This window comes from Schistocerca americana, chromosome 2 (assembly GCF_021461395.2).
Source record: "Schistocerca americana isolate TAMUIC-IGC-003095 chromosome 2, iqSchAmer2.1, whole genome shotgun sequence".
Classification (NCBI taxonomy): domain Eukaryota; kingdom Metazoa; phylum Arthropoda; class Insecta; order Orthoptera; family Acrididae; genus Schistocerca; species Schistocerca americana.
The window spans coordinates 279,543,157-279,567,208 of NC_060120.1; the positions used below are offsets into that span (position 1 = coordinate 279,543,157).

At 36.9% G+C, this 24,052-nt stretch overlaps 1 protein-coding gene across 1 annotated transcript in view; it reads left to right on the top strand.

Annotated features, from left to right (window-relative positions):
- LOC124593960 (dynein beta chain, ciliary-like) overlaps positions 1-24,052 on the top strand; it is a 746,507-nt gene that overhangs the window by 502,463 nt on the left and 219,992 nt on the right. The window contains exons 31-32 of the mRNA XM_047132308.1: positions 383-524; positions 15,045-15,278. Of these exons, the coding sequence (XP_046988264.1) occupies positions 383-524; positions 15,045-15,278 (376 nt within the window). The remainder of the gene's footprint in view (positions 1-382; positions 525-15,044; positions 15,279-24,052) is intronic.

Consider the following 24,052-nt stretch of genomic DNA (forward strand, 5'->3'; position numbering starts at 1 on the left):
AACTTGGTATGTTATGGCATCAAGGCTTGTTATACACTGTGAACTGGATAATGGCATATACTTTAAGATATATTTATTTAGGTATTATTGCACAAGACACTAGTACTACATTTTCTGCCCCAAATAGAAATTTTGGTTGTTTCTTCCAGATCAGCAGTCAGTACTGTTAAAGCTAGGCAATCCACTTTGTAATTTTTTCCCCTCAGTTTTCTGTATTGACCTCTGAATGTCTCTGTGGGATTCCTTCTGGAATTCTCATTACATTTGACTCAAAATATATACTGAAGATAGTTGCTAGTCATGTTTGTTCAAAGACATTACTATGTTTTTAAAGTTCAGGTGACAACCTATTTCTGATTCATTCTTGGTTTTGCATTTTAAGGCATCTCACAAAGCTGTATGATTCTCTTGCGAGACTCAAATTCTGTCAGGAAGATGGCAAAAATACCAAGTATGCAGAAGGAATGTTTGCTAAGGATGGAGAATATGTTGAGTTCAATGGACAGTGTGACTGTTCAGGCAAGGTTAGTATTTTTCTTTGAATCCATATTATACAGCTTTAAAAGTCAGTTGGAGAGTCTTGGCATGATCTTATTTGAAGTTACTCTTATATAAATATCTGTAGTTTGAAACCAGCTTGTTTCCTTATCTTTAATTTTAGTAGTGCTGAACAGTAACCCAACATAAAATTTGATCCTAAGTTAAACAGTTGACAAAATCTATATAAAAAAAGAGATAAATATATAGAGTAGTGATTGACTCAGTCACTATCACATTTATTTTTTATTTATTTATATATTTTGTGACAGCAAGAACAACATTAGATACATTCCAAGAGCAAAGAAATGACACAAAAGCTGGCCAAGGATATTTCAGGGATACCAAAAAGTGCTGTATATGAAGTTGTGCCAAGTATTTGAGATATCAGAAGATGTTTACACAGTTTATATCATATGTGTTGTCAGCCAATGAAGAACATGTCTATATAAACACTGCAAAGGCACATTACATTTGTAGAGATTTTACAAAATGGGTTGTGTATTATAATGTTTGAGGTAGAGGCAACTGAAACTAAAGAAAATGTCCATCCGAAAGGACTGAATAAAGACGCAACCAAAGGAATCATTCACATAAAAATTCTGTTTGGATGACATAACTCAAACTTGAATTCCATTTGAACAATGTTCATTAGTATCAGTCAACTCTACATTGTATAAATCTTTCATAACATTACTCATTCCTAATATTGTGTACCATTAAATTCAATCTGAAAACAGTCTTTTGTCTGAGCTTGCCCATGGCTCACTGAAGTCAGACATGTTTGTTTGTCGTGCCTGCTATGAAGCATTGTTGGCGTCAGTGATTATATTGCATTCAAACGTGCTAAGAGGTTAAGCATGCTTTTGCAACCATTTACATGTCGAGTGGGCTCATGAACTAATTGTTCAAAATAATTTTCTGTGAAAGCATTCAGTACAATTTCGGATGACATTTTATGCCTGCTGCCGGCTTTAAACTATGATTTTTCCAGCATATCGAGTTTAGATCGAAGTCACCACTGACTATAATTGTTTGAGTGGGGTACCTATTTGAAATGAGACTCAAGTTTTCTTTGAACTTTTCAGCTACTGTATCTTCTGAGTCGGAGGGTCAGTAAAATTATCCAACTAGTAGTTTAGTCCGATTGTCAGGTATAACCTCTACCCATAGTATTTCACAGAGACTACTATTTCAATTTCACTACAAGGCAAACTACTTCTGACAGCAATAAAACTCCACCACAAACTGTATTTAATCTATCCTTTCTGAACACTGTTAGATCATTTGAAAAAATTTCAGCTGAACTTATTTCCGGCTTTAGCCATCTTTTCATACCTATAACTATTTGAGCTTCAGTGCTTTCTATTAGGGCTTTGAGCTCTGGTTCTTTCCCAACCCAGCTATGACAATTTACAACTACAATACCAATTGTTTCTACAACTACCTTACTGTGTTTTACCTCCCCCTTTTAGATGGACTCCCTTTCTGTGTTTTCCTGAGACCCTCTAACCTAAAAAACCACACAGTCTCTTCCACAAAGTCCCCCCCCCCATTCACTAACATGTCCAGAGTGCATGCTTCTCTTTTGTGGAACTCTGTGTGGACTTGAGTATCGTGGGTGAAGTGAGGGTCTGACTCTCATCTGTACAACATGACATGAGAACATGTTTCTAGGTGGCAATGTACATAATGGGGAGGCGTATCTTGTCACAAAGCTTGGCAAGGGCAGTTTCCCTCAATTGATAAACAAAATCACAATGGTTGTGATCAGAAAGCTGGAAGGACTATGCATCTACAAACTTCCCTGGATGTTGCAGCACTTCGTCATAAACTAGTTCCACTGATGGAGAATCTAAGTCAGACGTATAACAGAGAACAGTGCCGTATCGTTACTCGCCTTGGTCAGATACTAGTGCCTCAGCAGACTGAGTTGAATCAATGGTGCTTGAGGTGCTACTGGCATGGGAAAGACAGTCAGCTACTATGTTGTCAGTTCCCAAAATGTCTTTGATGTCCACGCTGAATTGCATGATAAATACCAGTTAGTCATGTTGGTGAAGGGAGCAGTTGTTATTGTTTTGCCAGAATGCATAAGTGAGTTTTTTGTGATCCATAAAACTAATAACAACTGCTTTCAGTTGTGGACAACAGTAATTGATATCCTCATATATAGCAAGAACTTCTCTGTTATTTGCACTCCACTGCTGTTGTGAAGCTAGTGGCTTCCATGCGACATCATGGAACTGTTGCAGTGCCACACAGTTAGCTATTTGGCTTATGTCAATAACTAGTGTGAGGGTTGCATCTACTTCAGAGTGAGTGAGAAATGCTGCATCTGCTTTGCTTTGTTTTGCTGCTTCGAGGGCAGAACTCATGGCATCTGTCCACTGAATCTGTGAGTTACACTTGATTTTTGGACCAGTAGGTGCTGCAGGCAACAGTATTTTTAACTCAGCTGAGCATAGCAGAAGTCAGCAGTAGAAGCAGAGCAAGCCAAGGAAGCGGCGTATTCTCTAGCAATATTTGGTTGGGCAATTTGTAAATTACCTTCCCCTTTTTCAGGTAGTGGTAGAAACTCTTTGATGAAATCTGGCGTCTAGAAAGTTGAATTGTTGTGCTCAGCACTACACCATAATCTTCTAAACGCTTGAAAACTTCCATTAAGTGCTGTTTATGCTGCTCCGTTGTGGATGAAAAGATAAGAATGTCATCCAAATGGAAAGTAAGACCTTGCACTACCAAATCAATGAGTCATTTCCATTATTGCACAGCAGTCCATGGGCCAAATATCTTAAAAAGGCTGGATGATGAGGGCTGTCTTCGGTATATCTTCATCCACATTGGGATCTGAGTAAATTCCTTAGCACAATCAAGAAACTTAATATGGTTGCACCACATAATGTGTAATTATAATCCAGTAATAAAGGCCCTGGTTAATGATTTAGTACTGTTTGAGAATTGTGTGCACAATAGTCCCCACATGGATGCCACATGCCACCCTTTTTTGGCACAAGATGCTAGGGATACTGGATGGACAAATAATTCCTTCCTTAAGGGGCTCCGGAACGCCCTATACTTGCAGTGTTAAAATAACGCTTATAAATTACATCTTTCCTCACAAAGTATTTGAGGTAGGAAGTTGAACTTTTTACAGATTATTCATTGGAATATGGGCTACAACTGAACACAGGGATTTAACAAAATTTCAGTTCAGTTATTAAAGATGATTTTTTTTTTTCAATTGTAATGAAAATTCACAACATTTTTTTGCAATTTTTTATTTATATATTCAAAAATATACAGTTTTTTGGAAAAAGGCTGTGTTAAATTATGCAGAAGGTACTGTGTAACATTTACCGAAAGTTTGAAACAAATATGTTTGGAAGATCCTTAGAAAACGTGTAATTAGTATGAGAAAATAAAAGTTTTGGGAATCGAGCGACAAAGATTGGATTAACTTTTTAGTGCATTCCAGGTCCATAGGATGGATTATCTTCATCCTCTGCAAACTCCTCCTCCAGCTTCCTCTTGTTCCTCCTCCTGTTTACTCTTGCTTGTATTTCTAGACTCTTTACAGCCCTGTCTGCAGCTCGAAGGCGTTCCTTGTCTAAAGCAAGCATCGCTCGTTGTTGTGTTCGTAGATTTTGCAACCATTTTCTTCAGTTGCAGTTACTGCAACACTGTTCCAAAAGGTGGTCATGTATGAACACTTATCACATTTCAGTTGTATTTCACTAGCCAGTCCTACGTGCTTTCTCATGGAGAGTTCCAGACCAACTTCACTACAATGAATACATCTTACACAGTTTGAAAAAATTCCTTTGAGAACCGACACATCAAATATTTCATTCACATCCTATTCGCCCATAAAACATTCATAGTTTTCACTCATTGAACCAAGCTTCTTCTGTGAAGTATTTTCTTTCCCACTTTGACTGCTATGGGCAGGTGTACTTGAGAGGTTAGGTTCACTCACTTGGTTATCGTCTTTATTGTTTACAGTAATAACACATACCTTTGGCTTTCCAACATTTCTCCTTTTCTTAAAAGCCTTCAGAGGATTTCAAAATAACTTTACTTTTACTCATTATTTTACTTCAACAAAACAGAGACTCAAGAAACAGAATTAATTACGAATATTTTCGAGATAACGACAGAGTAAATAAACATGAAACAATCGACAATCACACCAGCGATATATATTGAACCATCACAGGTTAGCCACAACACATACTTTATCTCACATCACTAAAATGTACCTGATGAACACGGACGTTAATAATAACACCATTTGACAGCAGTTTAACAGCGCCACAGTGGGTCATGCCCATGTAGAACACATTTCAAAAAAAATTTAAAAATAGTTGTAGTCTTCGGAATTGAATAAATTATATAGCTATTAAAAGGTAATAGTCTGCAGATTCAGAAAACGTAAAAAAGTAAAAATTGAACTTTTCATGATTTTGAGCCTTTCCGGAGCCCCTTAAGCATGGTGTTAAATTCTGCCTTTGCAATGGCTAAGTTGTCAGGAGCTGAGCATCTAGGTCTACATGAGAGAGGCCATTCTTTAGTGGTTTAAATATGATGTACTGTGTTGTGACTTACCTCTTTTGGTGCTCCAGGTAGTCGCATCCAGGCTGGAAATCGCTATAGTTCAGAAAAGTCTGAACTGTACTACTTTCCTTAAACCTCTCCAGTCCTTTCCCTTCACCCCTCTTTCTTTCCCTTTAACTCTTCTGCAAGAAGAAGGAGCATTGGCTCCAAAAGCTTGTTAAACCCTTTTGTGTATGTGTTCCCCTGCCACAACTTGGCGAGTAGATTTTTTATCTGTCAATTTACATTATATTATCAATAATTGATTATTTTTGTAAATATTTTCTTAAAAATTCTCATCCTATTGCACTTCCTTAGGGGTTGAAATTCCAGAAACACTGAAACACATTTTTTTTTTAATTTTTATTATTAACTTAGAAGTCAAGTACCAGTTGTCACAATGTAGCCTTGTAAGTCCTTGAGTAGTTCTTTAGTGACTATTTATTTTCAGAAAGTTTTCATCCACTATTTTACTCCCTTAGTGGTTGAATTCCCAAAAATTCTGAAACAAGTATTTTTTTTATTTTCTGATTGAGAAACCAAATACCAATTTTCGTAGTCCTAACTTCAAAGTTCCCCTAATAGCAACATACTTTCAAAAAGCCTTTAATTCCCTATTTCACCCCCTTAGGAGTGGAATTTTGAACACTCCCTTCTTAAGTGGTGCTTACAGTACAAGATCCACACTCTCTCCAAACTTCAAGTTTCTACCCTTAAGGGTTTGGGCTGGGCAGTGGTGAGCCAGTGAATCAGTCTGACCCTTTTTCACTTCCTTACAGGTTGAATTTCCAAAAACAGAGAAACATATATTTTTTCATCTCTAACTGAGAAGCCAATCACCAATTTTCAAAGATTTTACCTGTAAAAATGCTTTCAAAATGAAATATTCTTACTTTCACAATGAAATATTCTCATGAAACTTTTCATCTCCTATTTCACCCCCTTAGGAGTTGAAGTTTCAAAAACAGTGACATGCATATGTTTTATTTCTGAAAGAGAACCCAACTACCAATTTTCATAGATTTAGCTTCAAAAGCACTTGCACAGTGAAATATTTCCATGAAAACTTCCATCCCTGTTTCACCCCCACAAAGGTTGAATTGTCAATAACAGTGAAACACGTATTTTTTTATTTCTTAACTGAGAAGCCAAATTTAAATTTTCGTAGATCTAGCTTCAAAAGTGCTTTCATAATAAAATATTTTTGTAAAAAATTCTCATGGTTCATGGTGTGGATTCCTGTTGTCATGTCCTAGTTCATGAACCACGGGCAATGTATGAGTGGCCAAGTAAGTTGTTGTGACAGTCAGGATACCAGTCACTTTGGAATAAGGCTGGGCATCTCGGACATATTCTGAGTCGTGGTCACCTTTGTGCTCAGACTGCAAAGACTCCAAATCCACCAGTTAGTCCCTCAACCGTTAGGGGTAAAACCCAATGGGACCCTGGGCAAGTAAGGCTAGCAACCTGCTTCCCTGGTACTTTAAATATGATGCTGGCAACAATCAGAGCAAAATGCCTCGGACCTTTGGAGGTGACGGAGCCCCACCTTCAATTGACAAACCAGGGACTCCTAAGATACGACTCAGCAGACGAATGGTAACGAGATGTGGAGCTATTAATATCAAGGGGGGGCTACTCTGGGAAGAAGGTAGAGTTGGCAGAGGGTGCAAGTAAGATGGGGTTGGATGTTTTAGCTGTTAGTGACATTTGGGTAAGGGGTGAGAAAGAAGAGGAAGTGGGAGAATACAAGGTTTACCTGTCAGGAGTCAAAGCAGGAATAGCACAATGGGATGCAGGGCTTTACATCTGGAAAGAAATGGAATCCAGCGTAGTTGCAATAAGGTACGTAAATGAACGAATGATGTGGATAGATTTGACAGTGTCTAACAAGAAAATTAGGATTGTGTCAGTATATTCGCATTGTGAAAGGACAGATCAAGATAAGATGGATAGTTTTTATGACACACTCAGTGACGTAGTTGTTAGAGTAAAGGACAAGGACAGTGTTCTGCTCATGGGTGATTTTAATGCCAGGATTGGAAATCGAACAGACAGGTATGAAAAGGATATGGGTAAATGTGGAGAGGATATGGAGGCCAACAGGAACGGGAAACAACTCTTGGATTTCTGTGCCAGTATGGGCTTAGTAATCACAAATTCCTTTTCTTAACATAAGAGCATTCACCAATATACTTGGGAAGGCAGGGGAACCAGATCTGTCATTGACTATATAATAACAGATCAGGAATTCAGGAAGTCTGTGAGGGACACACGTGTATTCAGGGGATTCTTTGATGACACTGATCATTATTTAATCTGCAGTGAAATTGGTATTGTGAGGCCGAAAGTGCAGCAGGTCAGGTCCATATGTAGGAGGATAAGAGTGGAGAAACTTCAGGATAAGGAAATCAGGCACAAGTACATAACAGTGATCTCAGAAAGGTACCAGTTAGTTGAATGTAATCAATTACAGTCATGGGAAAAGGAATGGAAACGGTACAGGGCCACAGTACTAGAAGTGGCTAAAGAATGTCTTGGAACAGTAGTGTGTAAAGGTAGGATGAAGCAAACAGCTTGGTGGAATGACACAGTCAAGGCAGCCTGTAAAAGGGAAAAGATGGCGTATCAAAAATGGCTACATACTAGAACTCAGGTAGACAGAGAAAGTTATGTTGAAGAAAGAAACAAAGCCAAACAGATAATTGCAGCTTCCAAGAAGAAATCTTGGGAAGACTTTGGAAACAGGTTGGAGACTTTAGGTCAAGCTGCTGGAAAACCATTCTGGAGTGTAATTAGCAGTCTTCGAAAGGGAGGTAAGAAGGAAATGACAAGTATTATGGACAAGTCAGGAAAACTGCTGGTGAATCCTGTTGATGCATTGGGCAGATGGAGGGAATATTTTGAAGAGTTGCTCAATGTAGGTGAAAATACGATCAGTAATGTTTCAGATTTCGATGTACAATGGGATAGGAATGATGATGGAAATAGGATCACGTTTGAGGAAATGGAGAAAATGGTCAATATATTGCAGTGCAATAAAGTGGCTGGGGTGAATGAAATTAAGTCGGAACTCATCAAATACAGTGGAATGTCAGGTCTTAAATGGCTACACAGGATAATTGAAATGGTGTGGGAGTCGGGACAGGTTCCATCAGACTGGACGAAAGCAGTAATCACACCAATCTTTAAACATGGAAACAGAAAAGATTGTAACAACTACAGAGGTATCTCTTTAATCAGCGTTGTGGGTAAAATCTTCTCAGGTATTGTTGAAGGGAAAGTGCGAGTATTAGTTGAGGACAAATTGGATGAAAATCAGTGTGGGTTTAGGCCTCTTAGAGGCTGTCAGGACCAGATAGAAAAGGCATATGACAGGGTTCCTAGAAGGAAGTTATTGTCTGTTCTACGAGATTATGGAGTAGGAGGCAAACTTTTGCAAGCAATTAAAGGTCTTTACATAGATAGTCAGGCAGCAGTTAGAGTTGACGGTAAATTGAGTTCATGGTTCAGAGTAGTTTCAGGGGTAAGACAAGGCTGCAACCTGTCTCCACTGTTGTTCATATTATTTATGGATCCTATGTTGAAAACAATAAACTGGCTGGGTGAGATTAAGATACGTGAACAAAAAATAAGCAGTCTCGCATATGCGAATGACTTAGTTGTGATGGCAGATTCGATTGAAAGTTTGCAAAGTAATATTTCAGAGCTAGATCAGAAATGTAAGGACTATGGTATGAAGATTAACATCTCCAAAACGAAAGTAATGACAGTGGGAAAGAGATATAAACGGATTGAGTGCCAAATAGGAGGAACAAAGTTAGAACAGGTGGACGGTTTCAAGTACTTAGGATGCATATTCTCACAGGACGGCAACATAGTGAAAGAACTGGAAGCGAGGTGTAGCAACGCTAATGCAGTGAGCGCTCAGCTACGATCTACTCTCTTCTGCAAGAAGGAAGTCAGTACCAAGACTAAGTTATCTGAGCACCGTACGATCTTTCGACCAACTTTGTTGTTTGGGAGCGAAAGCTGGGTGGATTCAGGTTACCTTATCAATAAGGTTGAGGTTACGGATATGAAAGTAGCTAGGATGATTGCAGGTACTAGTAGATGGGAACAATGGCAGGAGGGTGTCCACAATGCTGAAATCAAAGAAAAACTGGGAATGACTCTATAGATGTAGCAGTCAGGGCGAACAGGCTTAGATGGTGGGGGCATGTTACACACATGGGAGAAGCAAGGTTACCCAAGAGACTCATGGGTTCAGCAGTAGAGGGTAGGAGGAGTCGGGGTTGACCAAGGAGAAGGTACCTGGATTCGGTTAAGAATGATTTTGAAGTAATAGGCTTAACATCAGAAGAGGCACCAATGTTAGCACTGAATAGGGGATCATGGCGGAATTTTATAAGGGGGACTATGCTCCAGACTGAACGCTGAAAGGCATAATCAGTCTTAAATGATGATGATGATGATGATGATGAAAATTCTCATCATCTATTTTATCCCCTTAAGGGCTCAATTTCCAAAACTCAAATACCAGTGATTGTAGATATGTAGTAGTTCTTTAATAATGATACATTTTCAAAACAAGCTTCCACCTGCTATTTTATCCCCATAATGTTAAATTTCCAAAAATGCTGAAACACGTATTTCTTTATTTCTGACCGAGAAAACAAGTACCAATTTTCATAGGTCTAGCTTCAGAATACCCTTAATAGTTACATTTTACAAAAAAAAAATCCTTTATTTCATCCCTTTAAGGTTGGAATTTCAAAAAATCCGTTCTTAAATGATGCCTAAGTATAAGGTCCACACCTTTTCCAAGTTTCAAATACCTGTTGTTAGCAGTTTGCGGTGGGTGATGATGAGTCAAGTCAGTCAGGACCTTGTCTTTTACACATAGAGATGATACAGTTTTCTCTTTTTTTGCCTGAGATCTTAATTCCACCAGTTATCCAGATATTGTTTTTGTTATTAGACTTTAGTCTGTGTTTCATTGCGAATGCAGTTCCACAGCAGTTAGTAAAAGCATTCATAAATCTGTTGGACTTTTCATATTTATTGACATGCTCAGATACTGAATTTCTTGTTTCTTAAGCCAGCAGTTGTGGAAGATGTCTATACTTTGTCCCTGTAGAATTTGTTGTTCTTTAACTAATTCAAGTTGCATTGTGGTTTTGGATATTGTGTGGGGGCAGTAAACTGTCCATTATGGTTACTTATGCTATAGTAGTGGTTCCAGCCTGGAAGTCATTATACTTTACATTTATAAATATTTGGTCAATAGTTGTTTGTGTAGTTTTTGTAATTCTAGTGGGAGAGCTTATAGTGCCCTGTGGGTTATATGTTGAAAGTATGGAATGAGATTTTTGCATTTTGTTTGAGTTTTCCTGAAAATTTATATTAAAGTCAGCACATACTTTAAGTTTACTGAATACGCTGTCTAATGTGTGTTGTGAAATATGGCAGACAAATTATTATTGTTTTTAGTGAAGTTCTTTCTGTAGCTGAAATTTCTAAGTCCTTTTTTCCCGGCCTCTCTAAAGATTTTAAGCATCATACAGTGGTCACTCAAGCACATAACAGAAGCTTCTTTTACAACATCTGACAGAAATATTTCATATTTGCTGATTTATTGGGAAATGGCTATACTTTGTACATTCAGATGAAAGAGCATAAATTTTGTACCTTTGTGAAGTTCAGGCATATATAATTGACCACTTACATTCGTTTTTGCCTGTTAATTTTCTCCACTGGTATCTGTTTGATCTTCTTTTCCACCCTCTCCCTTCATGCCACATTAGTTTCCCTCATTTATAATGATCTTACATATATCTGTAACTGAGTGTTACAGACTCCAAATTTGTTTGGATCTGTGAAGATAGCCCAAGGTGATCACATTGCTCTTGGATAGCACAGTTCATTTTAAAGATATATGAGGGCATGCCGAAAAGTAATGCCTCCAGATTTTCTATGTGAAAACTCTAAAGCTTTTTAAGTAAAACATACATTATTAACATTCTTTTATTTTCATTCTTCATGTCTGCATATTTACAGAACTCTGCCACTAGAGGGCTCTGAATTTTAGCAAATAACATGGCGATGTGTAACGTTACTGTATCATTGTGTGAGAAACAGCATGCTGTAATCAAGTTCTGAATTCAAAGAGGTAGTCCTCACATGAAGCACCCACTCCTGTAGCATGACAATGTCAGACCACACACGGGTCCTGCAACATATGCAACAATCCAACACCTTGGGTTCACTGTCATTGATCACCATCCATACAGTTCCTATTTTGCTCCATCCAATTTTCATCTGCTTCCAAAACTTAACGAACACATTTAAGGCCTTCACTTTGTTTGTGATGAAGCAGTGCAAGCAGAGGTGAGGTTGTTTCTCTGTCAACAAAGTCAAACATGCTGCAGTGACAGAATCAACAAACTGGCCTTTCTTTGGAAGAATTGTGTGTTCGTCACCAGGGTGATTGTAGTGAGGAATAAATCTGTAGACATGAAGAATAAAGGTATAGAATGTTAATAACATTTGACTTATTTAAAAAGCTTTAAGAGTTTTCACATTAAAAATTTGGAGGCATTACTTTTCAGTACACCCTTGTACTTGCAACTCACTGACCTCTTTATGATTCCACAAAATATGGGACTCGATCCCTCATAGACACTTGTTGCCACATGAATCATGTTTATTATTTTGTTTGTAAATTCTACTTCGCTGCTGCTTCTTAATGAGTTTGTTCCAAACTATACAAAACACCTTTGCAATTCCATTTTTGTTTAGGATCAGATTCTATAGGTGCTTGTTTTGAATTTACCATATTTTTAAAATGTTTGCAAAGTTGTTGCATCATAATTCCAGGTCGCACATTAATTTTGCAGTTGTGGACAGATATTTCTCAATAGTGGTTCTGTAACTATTAGGAACTCATTTTTGTTCTCTTGCATAGCTGTGGTCTCGTCATTTCTTTTACTATATGTCACCTACTTCCATTTATATTTTCCTGCAGATTTTTTAATTGTTTGGTTTAATGAGACATCATCGGAGACACTGAATTTGATATTGTTTTTAGAATTTATGTGTGCAGTCATATTTTCATGGTCTTGTATTTCCATTTCAAGAATTTTACACTCCAGGACAGCTTTTCTTCAATTAGTCTATCATTTTCTTTCTTTGTAGTTACTAGTTTGGTTTTTAATGCCTCAATATCCTTTTTTAGTAATTTTATTATCTCGTTTTTCAAATTTTTTTCTGCTTTTGTTTGATCCAGGAATAATTGTTGTAAGGAATAACACTGCCAGCATACAGGCAAGCAACAATGGATATGGGTGAAATCTGGAGCTGAATGTGTGCTTGCAATCAGAGATGTGTTGTTACCACTTTATTTAAAATTGACAATCCATAGCATTGCTTGCAGCATTTGATGAAGCTGATTAAGTCGGTTACTGAAATAGTGTGCAGAAAATGACGAGGGCTAGTAGAAATCATTGGGTAACAGAAGAAATATTGAATTTAATTGATGAAAGGAGAAAATATAAAAATGCAGTAAATGAAGCAGGCAAAAAGGAATACAAATGTCTCAAAAATGAGATCGACAGGAAGTGCATAATGGCTAAGCAGGGATGGCTAGAGGACGAATGTAAGGATGTAGAGGCTTATCTCACTAGGGGTAGGATAGATACTGCCTACAGGAAAATTAAAGAGACCTTTGGAGAAAAGAGAACCACTTGTATGAATATCAAGAGCTCAGATGCAAACTCAGTTCTAAGCAAAGAAGGGAAAGCAGAAAGGTGGAAGGAGTATATAGAGGGCGATGTACTTGAGGGGACAATATTATGGAAATGGAAGAGGATGTAGATGAAGATGAAATGGGAGATATGATACTGCGTGAAGAGTTTGACAGAGCACTGAAAGATCTGAGTCATAACAAGGCACCGGGAGTAGTCACCATTCCATTAGAACCACTGACAGCCTTGGGAGAGCCAGTCCTGACAAAACTCTACCATCTGGTGAGCAAGATGTATGTGACAGGTGAAATACCCTCAGACTTCAAGAAGAATATAATAATTCCAATCCCAAAGAAAGCAGGTGTTGACAGATGTGAAAATTACTGAACTATCAGTTTAATAAGTCATGGCTGCAAAATAATAACGGGAATTCTTTACAGACAAATGGAAAAACTAGTAGAAGCCAACCTCGGGGAAGATCACTTTGGATTCCGTAGAAATATTGGAACACGTGAGGCAATACTGACCCTACGACTTATCTTAGAAGCTAGATTAAGGAAAGGCAAACCTACATCTCTAGCATTTGTAAACTTAGAGAAAGCTTTTGACAATGTTGACTGGAATACTCTCTTTCAAATTCTGAAGATGGCAGGGGTAAAATACAGAGAGCGAAAGGCTATTTACAATTTGTACAGAAACCAGATGTAAGTTATAAGAGTTGAGGGACCTGAAAGGGAAGCAGTGGTTGGGAAGGGAGTTAGACAGGGTTGTAGCCTCTCCTCGATGTTATTCAATCTGTATATTGAGCGAGCAGTGAAGGAAACAAAAGAAAAATTTGGAGTAGGTATTAAAATCCAGGGAGAAGAAATAAAAACTTTGAGGTTTGCCAATGACATTGTAATTCTGTCAGAGACAGCAAAGGACTTGGAAGAGCAGTTGATCGGAATGGATATTGTCTTGAAAGGAGGATATAACATGAACATCAACAAAAGCAAAACGAGGATAATGGAATGTAGTCGAATTAAATCGGGTGATGCTGAGGGAATTAGATTAAAGTAGTAAAGGGGTTTTGCTATTTGGGGAGCAAAATAACTGATGATGGTCGAAGTAGAGAGGATATAAGATGTAGACTGCCAATGGCAAGGAAAGCATTTCTGATGAAGAGAAATTTGTTAACATCAAGTATAGATTTAAGAGTCAGGAAGTCATTTCTGAAAGTGTTTGGAGTGTAGCCATGTATGGAAGTGAAACATGGACGATAAACAGTTTGGACAAGAAGAGAATAGAAGCTTTCGAAATGTGGTGCTACAGAAGAATGCTGAAAGTTAGATGGATAGATCACATAACTAATGAGGAGGTATTGATTAGAATTGGGGAGAAGAGAAGTTTGTGGCACAACTTGCCTAGAAGAAGGGATCTGTTGGTAGGACATGTTCTGAGGCATCAAGGGATCACCAATTTAGTATTGGAGGGCAGCGTGGAGGGTAAAAATCGTAGAGGGAGACCAAGAGATGAATGCGCTAAGCAGATTCAGAAGGTTGTAGGTTGCAGTAGGTACTGGGAGATGAAGAAGCTTGCACAGGATAGAGTAGCATGGAGAGCTGCATCAAACCAGCCTCAGGACTGAAGACCCAACAACAACAACAACAACAACATGTCTTAGCATTAGGGGAAAATGTTGCTGGGGTTTAAAAATCTGTTGTTATGTCTTGTCCGCAGGCTCATTTTTAAATCTTATTTCTTTAGCCATGAAAATTGTTATAGATATAACTAAGGCAATTAATTGCCTAGATAGTAGGACATTAGAATGATCCTGACCTTGTACTTTGCGTTCTTCTGTAAAACTGGTCATTCATATCTGCAGGTCTGATCTGTAGATATTGTTCTATACAGAATAGAATGTTGAAGATTTTGAGATTTATTGAAAGCAGGCCACTGAAATTCTTTCATATCATGTGCCTTAAAATTCTCATTAGATTTTTATTGGAACAATAACAGTTGAATATATCTGAGTACTCTTGCCTCAACAAAATTAACATATGAGGTAATTAATGAATATTACATACATTTTATTATAAAATTAATATATTATAAAAATTACTACAAATTTCATGAAACCATGCATTCATTTATTTCATTGTCCAAAGTAATCTTTCCATGTTTTAGGTGGAGGTTTGGTTGAGCAGATTAACTGACACAATGCGTCAGACATGTCGCTATTACTTTGGTGAAGCTGTATCATCATATGATGAAAAACCACGTGAACAGTGGCTTTTTGACTTTCCAGCTCAGGCATCTCTCTGTGGTACTCAGATTTGGTGGACATCTGAAGTGAACATGTCTTTCTCCAGACTTGAAGAGGGTTTTGAAAATGCGCTTAAAGAATACCAAAAAAAGCAAGTGAGTTATGAAAGAGGAATTTTTTCATGTGCTAATCATTAGTTTAAATCATTTTTATAGAATCAGTATGTAATGCTGCATGAAATATGAGCTCACTGTTGTTTTTTGTAATAAATAGTTATGTGCAGGGAAGACATACAGCTATACTGGCTGTTTCAAAATGAATATCAGTGTTCTAATACTTTATATCATTTATGACATACAATCTACAGTTATAAATAGTACATCAAATGGAAGAGCAATACATCACATTTCCCACATCAAGTTGATATGTGGTAACTTTGCAAACGAAATATTGCTGTAAGATGATGGAGATTTTCTAGATTTTATTGTCTTCAATGATGAATCAACATTTCACATAACTGGAAATGTGAGCACGTGAACACACATAATCCATCATCTGGGGCTCAGCAAATCCCCATGAGATGGTGCAGTTGCAATGAGATTCCCCTAAATTGGACATTTTTGTGCTATATCCTGGCAAAAGGAACCTTTATGGATCTTTCTCTTTTGCTGAGGCAACTGCAACTGGCCCCTCTTATCTTGGTGCACTGGAACTATGGCTCTTTTCTCAATTGGAAGAATCTGAACCATAGAACATTGTTTGGCAGCAAGACAGTACACTGCCTCACTGGCAAAACTTAGTATGCAATTGTTTAAACAACGTTGTTCCTGACCATTGGTTTGGCTGTAAGGGGTCAGGTGACAGGGCTTGTTTCACATGGCCTCCATGTTCACCCAATCTGATGCCATGTAATTTTTACCTTTAGGGATTCATAAAGGATCATGTGTATGTGCCTCAACCACCATCTGATCTTCTCAACTTAGGAAACAGGACTGTAGCAGTTGTTGCAACAATTACTCCAGACATACCGATCAGGGCTTGGGAAGAACTTGCGTATCAAGTTGATGTTTGATGAATGATGCTCACATTGAAAACTTGTAAGAAAAACTATTTGAGTTGTCCTTTCATTTGATGTATTATTTATAATTGTAATTTGAGTGTAATGAATGTTACCAAGCCTTAAAACCCTGATATTCATTTTGAAGCCCTTGGTATTTGATAAGTACCTTCTAGGGTGATTTTTCGTAAAGGGTTTGATCATTTAAATAAGAATAGAAAAAAATACTACATCCCTGTCCTCCCGTAAAGTACATCATCTGCTCAAAAAATGTAATGAGAAACAGAAGCCAGAAAGCAAAGGAAAGGTTAGTGCTCAACCAAACAGTCCAGAAAAAAATAGTGAATAATTTTATACTGTTCCATCAAAGTGTTCAGTGCCACAGCCAGATGAAGGAATTTTGGGGCCTCCTGTGAAGTCTTGAGTTTGTCGCCCCCCCCCCCCCCCCCCCCCTCCTTTTTTCCGGAATGTAAGACTGTTTACACTTAGTATAATTTTCAACATTTTATATGATTGTTATGTGTGTGTGTGTGTGTGTGTGTGTGTGTGTGTGTGTGTGTGTGTTTATTTGCATCTCAGACAGTTTCAATGAATTTCATGGATTGACGATTCCTTGAATCTATGAACAAACAGGCCAGGAGTGTACCAAGTACTACATTACCCATGACTTCACACAGTAGGCCTGTGTCAAGTTGAGGGTAAGCAAACACTTGTTGGTAAAAATGCATTCAGTTCTTTTTATATTGAGTGTAGCTAGGTCAACAGTTGGCTTTTCCATTTTAAATGTAAGCACATATGTGTCAAAAAATGCACAAAAATGCCTGAAATATATACTAAAACAAAGAAAATATGCACATAAGACATGTGCCTAAAACTAACACCGAATGATTATTGCAAAATAATCCTCAAAAAGTATGTCTAGAGTCATAATGCCTGTTATAATGTCTTTCTTTAACTCACAAGTTTAACAGCAATCAGGTATATGGCAATTTTTAAATGTACTAAACTCTTACTTAATGTATTTCATATAAATTGAGGAAATCCCAGATTATAAGTGTATTGATCACAATTTTTATAACACGTATATATTTTTGACTACTCCACATCCACAAGGGCAGTTTCATTTGGACTCTGTGGAAGGTACATTAGCAGATCCGTCCTTATTTTGTAAGTATTTATTGTGTAGACTTGTTTTCTGATATGTTCCACATCCTAGAGGATCTCCTCACTATGGATCAATTGGAACAAAAGTACACCTAATCTAATGTAATTTACTACAGATATTGCAGTGGCTATAATGACTTAGTGTTTCATCACAATTTTTACTTTTTAAAAAACAATAGTGGTTGGTTCAACACTGGGTTTCCAGATTGTGTGAAATGTGGATCTCTTATTACATTTGACCCATCTTATTACATTCAGGGCAAGCAGCTAGTTAGAGCTGTCATAGCAATAAACTTTTATATACATTCTTAATTTTGTTTTCATGATCCTTTTATTATTGATTGCCACACCTTTGTAATAGTTAACAATAGTTACGAGTGAAGCCCGGCTTAGTTAGTAGTAATAACTTTTAGATGCACCGCTATAACCATGCAAAATTAGGTATATTACTTAATAGATACTGTCTAACGATAAATAAAATGAGGAAAAGCCTACTAAATTGTGGAAACATTATTTTAAAAATGACATATCTAAATCTTCACTTTTCTTGCTTTTTGAGCACTGAAGACCTTCACCAGTTTCTACAGGTGGAGGAAATGTGCAATCTGTCTTCCCACTGCTATTATGGTAAGACCTCTTTAGCTGCTCATTGCTCATTCAAGATCTGAGATAGCTTTTAATGATCTTTAACATGGAAAAGCTAAGTTCAGCAGAAGCTGCAGACACTGGCATCCCCAAAAATATTCATAACACAATTGTTATATTTTGGAGATGTACTGAAGTACTTCTAAACATGTGTTCGCAGTTTGAGGAATCATAGGAGAGAGCAGTCCTAATTTGTTTGCAAGATCCTGTGAATTTATACCTCCTGAATGCATTTTAGGGTGTTCCTAAGCTTCTGCAAGATTTCTACTGCTTATGTTGAGATTGTATTTCTGTGTTGCCAAGTTCTTAATGTCATAAATAACACTGAACGCATCACACCAGTTAACGAGCTACTGAAACCTTTAGTTCAGAGATATAGTAGTGGTATCTGCCACAATATAGAAGAGGTTTACTGTAAGTGTTTCTCTTCCTCCGGAATTGGTTCATTCTTAGTTTTTTAAGAAAACAGCCTTATAATAGTTGTAGATCTTGATTCTGTTAACTCAGCAACATTTCTTCAAGATGCAACCAATTCCTCTGCTTCTTTCTTAGCTTTTCAAAACTGTTGACTGCATATTCTTCAATAATACCAAGTGTTGATTTTATTAATTTTTCTATAGTGTCTAGTTGCATACCTTTTTGCTCACAAAGAAAACTTAATTTCTGAGAGTTCTTTCAAGAGACTAGATAGAAACACATTGTATCATTTTTGCAAGTGTTTTTAACTCTGTTACTGCAAGTTGTATGTTATTATTAAACTCAGATCTTACAACCCAAACACTTTCAGTCCTAGTCTCCCATCTTGTATCACACAGTGGCTCCAGAGTCAACTTTACGTGATTCTTGAGTGTTTCCCAGTACATCACAGAGGCAGATAATAATGTGAACACTCTATGAACTACACCGGAAAAAAAAGCAGCGCAATTGTAAATGATTTAACTGCATCACTAGCAACCAAGTTCAGTCTGAGCTCAGCAAGGAATGTAATTTTCTTCAATGGTACAAGCTTGAGTATCACTCTTCTTTCCCCTCATGTTGCTTCTGTTGTTGTTAAAGTATCCCCTACAATCTGCAAGCAATATGCCAAGGTTATGTAGTATCTAAAGTAATAACTCTGTAAGACCTTTCCCAGTAGTATAACTCGTTATTGAATAATATTTATTTTTGAAAAAGCCAATCTCCACCTCTTTTCTCCCTGATCAAGTTAATCTTGAATTGCCTGATCAATTAATTTTGAATTTTTAATTCTCTGCAAAAGCTCTTTCCACTTGTACATTTCAGTAATATGATTGTGGGTACTAAGAAACTGTGTATAAATGATAATCTCAGGACCATATATTTTGCTTATGTTCTCTCAATATTGAAATATGGTGGAGCAAATTCGAGATAATTTAGATTACAGAAAAACATTATTAGACTAATGCATATTGTAGACCAAGGTCATCATGCAAGCCACTACTTTAGAAAAATAAAATCCAACCACCTCCACCTCATCAAGTAGGAAAAAATATAATTTTCATAAAAGAAAAATTGAACATTAGCAATCTGGGCATCTTCTGTAATGAATCTGTGCATAGCTCCACACAAGATCAATGATGTACACGTACAACAGACAAATACAGCACTGTTCCAGTGAGGCATGCTCTGTCCTGGCATTAAACTGTATAACCAATTACTAAAACCCACAAAAATAATAATGGGCACAAACAATTTCAAATTAACAGTGAAGGATTACCAAGTGAAGCAGTGTATCTATAAGTAATGGAGTATCAAGAAAAACAAAATTACATATCACCACCTAAGATTTTTTTGTAAAGTTATAGAATAATTAAATATTGTGTAATATTACCTTTTGCTAAACTGATGTATGTAAAAAATTACAAGAGATGTGTGTAGCAATTAGGCAATGGTCCAACATCTTTAATACACTCTACAGTACTAGACAAGTAAATAAATAAATAAGGAATTGCCACACATAATTTTTTGCTGTTTTTCATGGATTTGTAACTAATTGAAATTTGTAGCAGACTGTACAGATATTACACAGTATCAACACTGTTCAACTGTCATATCAAAATTCAGCATTAATAAAATGAATAATAAGACACCATGCAAAACCTGGGCCTCTGCTGCTGTCCCGGAATCCCTGTCACAACAGGCGACATCAACATACTTCATAACCTGGTGAAGGTCCATCATCAGGTAGAGTAAAGAAACTTTAACAGAAGGTTAAGATTATTTCCAAAAGCGGTCTATCATTGAAAGTGGACTGTAGTTTCAAATAAATTGCCATTGGTTGGTGCTGAAACTACGAAGCTATGCTAAAAAAACAAGACATGTCAAAGTTTGTTTTGTGCAATAAAGTGGACTAGAGTGAGTTTCTGCAACAGAAGATCACTTATGTTTATTTATTTATTTGGTGTATGGCTTAGTACATGACATGAATTAATTAAATATAAATAGTATACATTAGAAATATTAAGTATACATATAAAATATACAGGCCATATTTTAAAAAAATGTTAGAAGTTAAAGAGACCGTGGACTTTTGGAGAAAAATGAGTTATTCTCTCTGTTGATTCTGCCAGATTGAGAAAGCCATGGTTCAAATCCCCATTCCTTGTTACAGATTTAGTACGATGAGGGATGGCTCCAGAACTTTAATGTAAAATTTGTTAAACAAGATAATTATTTGTGATTCTTGAGTTTCTCCCAGCGTATTTGATAATCAAAATATCCACGGGTGTACTGCCAGTCTACTGTGTCCAACGGCACAATATTTCAGTGATCATACATGTCGCCATCATCAGGTGAACGGACGAACTGAGCTCCTGTGAACGTGCCGGCACGGAGATCCGTACGCAGTGGCTGCTCAGAGGGAACTGGGTTGATAATTGACAATGACTTTCAGTTACCGAGTTAGGTTTTTGATATTTTCCTAAATCATTTGTGATGCATACTGGGGTAGTTTCTTTGCAAAGGAAACCATTCCTTTCCTGGTCGATCTGAGCGTGAATTCTGTTCCAGTGAGCTCATTACCAATGAGACATTATTTTCCTGATCTCATTTTACAGATGAGTAGGAAGCAAAGGAAGTGATCTCCATCTCACACACTTAGGTACATCACTGGGATGGGAGCAATGTAGAGGGATCAAACTCCAGTGTTACCAATAGAGAAATGACATACAGAGTTAATAAATAATTAAATGTTACATAGTTACCAGTTTTCACATAAATCATAAATTAGAAATAGATAAGTAGTGCAAAAGAACAATGGTTAATCATCCACTGAAGAGCTGTTTGATCACGGGGTTCAGCACTTGGTTATCTGAAATTGACCAACTACTACCAAATGAGAAACTAATAGTCAAGGTACCAAAAAAATGTATGTTTGCTGTGCAGTTTGTTGAATCTTCATGTCAAATCCTTGAAAGTGTGCTAACCAAATTAGGCAACACAAATGTAGCCATTGTAAATCAACCACACAGATACGACCTACCCCCTTGGCCATGTGTAAATAAATGAATGGAAAGAGTAAACAAAGAGATAGATGATCTATGCAAAAAATTTCTGTATGTGAATTTAATAAATGTAAGCACGTTAGACAGGTCCATGCATACCAGCCATGGCCTTCATTTAAATCACAGTGGGAAACAATTTTTGGTTGAAGAATCTGCCATTTAGCAAATTTGAGTCACAACAGGCATTATATAGAAGCTGTCCAAAGTACTTTGGACAAATGGGTCATAAAGAAAGATGCGATGACTTATAAAAAGGGTGAAAGACATTTTTTACGGAAGTAGACTGTATCACAAAAAAATGTGATGCAGAATTAAATTGCAAATACACACTGAAGATTGTATACCAGAATGTACAGTCATTAACAAACAAAGTTGATGAAATAAATGTATTCCTTAACAGTGAATGGAAAGATGTTTATGTTTTATGTTTTCGTGAGCATTGGTTAAAAAACAAGTATTTTCAATACTTGAAAGTATTGCATTTTAAACTTGCAAACTGCTTTTGTACAACTGAATCAAAACATGGTGGAACTTGTATATATGTAAAAGAAAAAGTAGATTATAAGAGTATAGCCTCTGTTTGCAAACTTGGTTGTGAAAGAGACTTTGAAATCTCAGCTGTTGAGTTAATGTCTGAAAAAACTATTATATTATGTGTGTATAGATCTCCTGTTAGCAATGCAAGGTTGTTTTTTTTTTTTTTATTTCAAAAAACTGGACCTTGCATTAGGCAAACTTAAGACAACTGGGAAAACAATGGTACTATGTGGAGATTTTAATATTGACTTTCTGAGCAGCCGACGCGGTGGTCTTGCGGTTATAGGCGCTACAGTCCGGAACCGCGGGACTGCTACGGTCGCAGGTTCGAATCCTGCCTCGGGCATGGATGTGTGTGATGTCCTTAGGTTAGTTAGGTTTAAGTAGTTCTAAGTTCTAGGGGACTGATGACCTAAGATGTTAAGTCCCATAGTGCTCAGAGCCATTTGAACCATTTGAACATTCTGAGCCATAGTCCTCAGAGGAAAAATATATTAAATACTATAAAAGCCTACAATCTTTGTCTGACTGTTAGCTCTCCAACACATGTAACAAAAACTAGTGTCACTCTCCTTGATCAGGTATGTGCAAACAGGGACAAGTGTACAACAGAAAACTTTGATACTGGCTATAGTGACCACCTTTTGCAATTACTAACCATACCTGTAAATCACGTTTTGACCAGTGTACAAAATATTATCCATAAAAGGATTTATAGTTGGAAAAAATACTGAATACTTCCGGTACTTAATCAGTGAATAATTTTGGAGAGAAGTATATGATACCTCTATTACCAATGGAAAGATGGAAAATTTTGACATAGCTTTTCCACAAAGGAATGTGATTTCCAAAAGCACAGATAGATTCAAAAATGCATTATATCAGGCATTAGAGTATCTTGTAAAAGGAAGCGGGACTTTTTCTGCAGTCAAAAACTGACAGCAGTCCACAATTGCTTAATTATTTCAAAAAATACAAGCTAGTTTTGAAACATGTCATAAAAGAGGCAAAAATTAAGGAAGATGACAAATATATTATGAAGTCATCCAATAAAACTAAGTTCAAGTGGAAAGCTGTGCAGGATCTTAGGGGGAAGAAGACAACTCACAAAAATACTGTGATATCACATGATGGCAAGAATGTCACTGACTCTAGGGCAGTTGCAAACAGTTTCAGTTCTTATTATGCAACTGTTGCTGGAAAATTAGTGAAGGAAAATTTGGAAATCCACCTAATACAACATGGAAAGAACTTGCATCTATTGAAATAAATAAGATATCCACGTTCCTCAGCCCATTAGGCCCAACAGAGCTCCTAAATACCATTAATTCACTGAAGAGTAATTATTCAACTAGTATTGATGATATTCCAGATCATATTATAAAAATAACAAGACAAATACTTTCGCCTTTATTGAACATATGCAATTCATCGTTGTCATGTGGTGTCTTCCCACAGCAACTGAAAATGGCGAAAGTAATACCCCTATATAAAAAAGATGATCATCAATGTATGGGTAACTATAGGCCTGTGTCTCCACTGTCAGGGTTTTCGAAAATTATTGAAAAAGTGTTCCTTTCAAAACTAACTACATTCTTCAACAAGAATAGTCTTACTTCTGGATGTCAACATGGCTTCAGACCACAGTGATCAATTAAAACAGCCACTTTCAATCTGATAAACCATGTCTTAAATCCAGTGGACAACCACAGAAATATCTCAAGTTTGTTCTTGGACCTAACAAAAGCTTTTCATATGATTGATCATTCTGTGCTCCTGAGGAAGCTAGAACACTATGGTGTAAGAGGTGTGCCAAATCAATGGATTAAATCATATTTGGAATATCAATCTCAGGTAACTGAAGTTAAGTACATGGAAGGAAATGAATTCCAGGTATACCTTTCAGAACCATGTGGACTAAGTCATGGTGTTCCACAGGGCTTCATTTTAGGTCCCTTTCTTTTTTTGGTATACATTAATGATTTCCCATCACACAATAAGGATT